This window comes from Sinocyclocheilus anshuiensis, unplaced genomic scaffold (assembly GCF_001515605.1).
Source record: "Sinocyclocheilus anshuiensis isolate Anshui unplaced genomic scaffold, SAMN03320099.WGS_v1.1 scaffold363, whole genome shotgun sequence".
Taxonomy (NCBI): Eukaryota; Metazoa; Chordata; class Actinopteri; order Cypriniformes; family Cyprinidae; genus Sinocyclocheilus; species Sinocyclocheilus anshuiensis.
Window position 1 is genome coordinate 472643 of NW_015552568.1, and position 3044 is coordinate 475686.

The 3044-nt window shown below is 38.1% G+C and overlaps 1 protein-coding gene across 1 annotated transcript in view; it reads left to right on the forward strand.

Annotated features, from left to right (window-relative positions):
* Nucleotides 1–3044, forward strand: part of LOC107664970 (PHD finger protein 19-like) — a 31927-nt gene that overhangs the window by 13792 nt on the left and 15091 nt on the right. Inside the window, exon 10 of the mRNA XM_016455676.1 lies at nucleotides 606–672. Coding sequence (XP_016311162.1) covers nucleotides 606–672 — 67 coding nt within the window. The remainder of the gene's footprint in view (nucleotides 1–605; nucleotides 673–3044) is intronic.

The window sequence follows — 3044 nt, forward strand, 5'->3', positions numbered from 1 at the left end:
GAAGGAGCGGAAGCGGTCGACTGTGGCATAATAAAAGCTCCGCTGCTTTCGAGCCGTGTGTCACGCTCGTTCAGCAGCCTCGTTTCGCTTCGACGGCTTTCAGCCTCACCCTGCTTCATTTTACTACGTTAATAAATCATTAGCACATCCATGAACATGATTTCTGCCCGAGTCCCGTCGGATTGTGTTGGCTGTGGGGATGAAGACGACAACTCCCACGATTCCACACTCAAGTCATGCCGTAATCAAACTACGCCTTTGTTTGTTTTGAATACGCGCCCTCTAGCGGCGAAAACGTACATATTGTGCCTTTAAGTTGGTTATGTTCATATTATGTATAGGCATATTACATTAACGCCCCACCCCCGGAAACAATTTCAGGCTCAGGATTTTTTTTTTTGCTTTAACCCCTGCACATGGCTTCTCCCCTATAATTAAACATTTGACAGCCACAATCCTTTTTAGGATTGAGTAATTTCAGCTCTCAGATCTGTATTGACATGTTTAGTGGGTGGAGACAATGCGTTGATTGATAGTTAATTTAGTTCAGTTGTTATTATGCTCAGTTATGTCGAGTGAATGTTTCTCGTTTTTCTCTGTTGCAGTAGCTCTGTTCCTGCAGAGAAGCGGAGGAAGAGGTCCAAGTGGCTGCTGGAGGATGCTATTCCTAATGTAAGCTTTGTCACTTCACTGCGACACCAGCCGGATAACATGACCTTTCTTGTCTGGTTGAAAACTGTGTTCTGTTATTACGGTTATTACTGTAAGACTGTCTAATAAAAAAAGGGTTCTAGGCCAGTTGCATAAACACAGAAACTGTGTCTTAAGATCTAGCCAGCTAGCAGTTTGCTAAAGGGTAATCAGCCTTCTATTTCAGATTCAAATTAGGCCAGTTTACATCGTTTAAAAAAAAAAGATGCAACTGTCTGCACTGATCTATAGCAGTTTCAAACGATTTAACACTATTTTTAAATACTGGATGAGTTTATTTATCAGTGGTCAGTTAATATGAGTTGCTCAGTGGCAAATATTGATATTTAGAGATGCCAATACAATTCAGATTAGATGGATTTTATATGCACATACAACCCCTTTCAATAATTTTGGGTTCAGTAAGATTTATTTTTTATTTTTTTGAGAAAAAAAGAAAGAAAAAAGCATGCATTAAATTGATCAAAAGTGACAGTAAAGATATTATAAGATTACAGAGTTTATATTTCAAATAAATGTTCTTCATCAAAGAATCCTGAAAGATGTATCTCGGTTATCATAAAAATATTAAGTAAATATTATATACAACTGTTTTCAACATTGATAATAATAAGAAATGTTACTTGAGCAGCAGAACATTTTCTGAAGGATCATGTGACACTAAAGTAATGGCTACTAAAAAATTCAGCTTTGCCATCACAGGAATGAAATGACATTTTTCACAAATAAATTCACAATATTGCTGTTTTTACCGTATTTTGATCAAATAAATGCAGCCTTGACAAGCATTAGAGACTTCTTTCCAAAAAAAACCAAACATTAAAAATCGTACCAACCCCAAACTTTTAAATGTTTAAATGGTATTTGATATGTTATACAATTTAATAACAGCAAATAAGACATGCTCAAAACTTCTGAAATTAAATGAAGTGTTTGATATCCATTCACAAGGCTTTCAGACACTTTGGTTAATTGGCCAGTTGGGTACAGTTACCAGAGGATGCTAGTTTTCTTAAAATGGTTGTGTATTAGATGTTTAATTGGCCTAGTTCAGGGAGGTTCCGACACTTTTTGTCAGCCGATCCCATTTGATCTAAAATATTTACTTGAAGTACCTCCTTAGATTTTAGATTTCAATAATTTAAGAACACATTCGTGTATTCATGGTTCTCTGATGTTGGTTAATGGTCGCATTACATGCAGGTAAACTAATAAAATAACTTTTTTAGTAAGTGTTTTATTTTTGTTTTTATGTTAAAGTGATTTATTTATTGTAATTTTACATTTTAACGATTTAATTAATTATTAGGTTTTTATCAACTCACAAACCCCATGCAGTTCACTCACGAACCCCAGGTTGGGAAACCTGATATATATTGATCTATCACTAAACCACACACACAAACTAAATAATTCAGTTTGTGCAGTCCTCTTGAAATCAGATTCATGAAGAGGTGAAGTGTTGGACTACTGAGGCTATGTTTGACCTGTCAGTGCGAATCTGAGCTTTCCTTACCGAGATTTTGTGCTCTAGCACTTCTTGAAGTTTCTAGAAACCCTCAATGGCTTGCTCTCAAGCAGCCGAGTGAATTGCTACTTGTTTCTTTCAGCCGTTTTTTCCACACGGTTTCTTATGTACGGACTTAAAGCCGATTTAAATATGACCTGTGTGAAGTTTACTCTTTGATATCTTCTCCTGCCTCTCTTCATCGCTCTCTAGCATCTGCCTGCGCCCCCGTGGTGATCTTCTTTTCATTCCTTGACGCCTGCTGCCATGCAGACCTTGCATTTCTCCCTCGCTTCTCTTGTGTTGTTTTGTCTCTTTCTCGCCTTCGCTCTCTCTCTCTCCCTCACCTTTTTTCTCGCTCTGTTGGTGAAGCTACTTTGAAAGCCAAGCTACAAGCTACTCATGACTTCAAGTAGCTGAACTTCAGTCAAGCTAGCCTTTAGCACAAGAAGTCAGCTGCACTACAAGCCACTAACAAGAAGTCGCGCTTCTGACAAAATCTAGTTGGGTTACATCGCTACTTTTAGTTTGTTACTCCCCAGCTCTCTCCTACCCTCTCATTCTGTTTTCTACATTTTCTAATAAGGATTACATTCATCCTCTGAAGCATTTAACTGACAAATCCTTCTGAGAGGTCTCCAGTCCCCAGACATGCTTTACTTGAACTACACATCCTTGACACTCCAGGCAGCACGGCTAATAATGCCATGAGCAACTTCAAAGGCGGCATTAGATTGACTGTAACAACCATGACGGCTCTGATTGGCATAATCAAAGCTGTGATTATCGTCATCATCCGAATGACAATCAGACGATGCACTGTAAT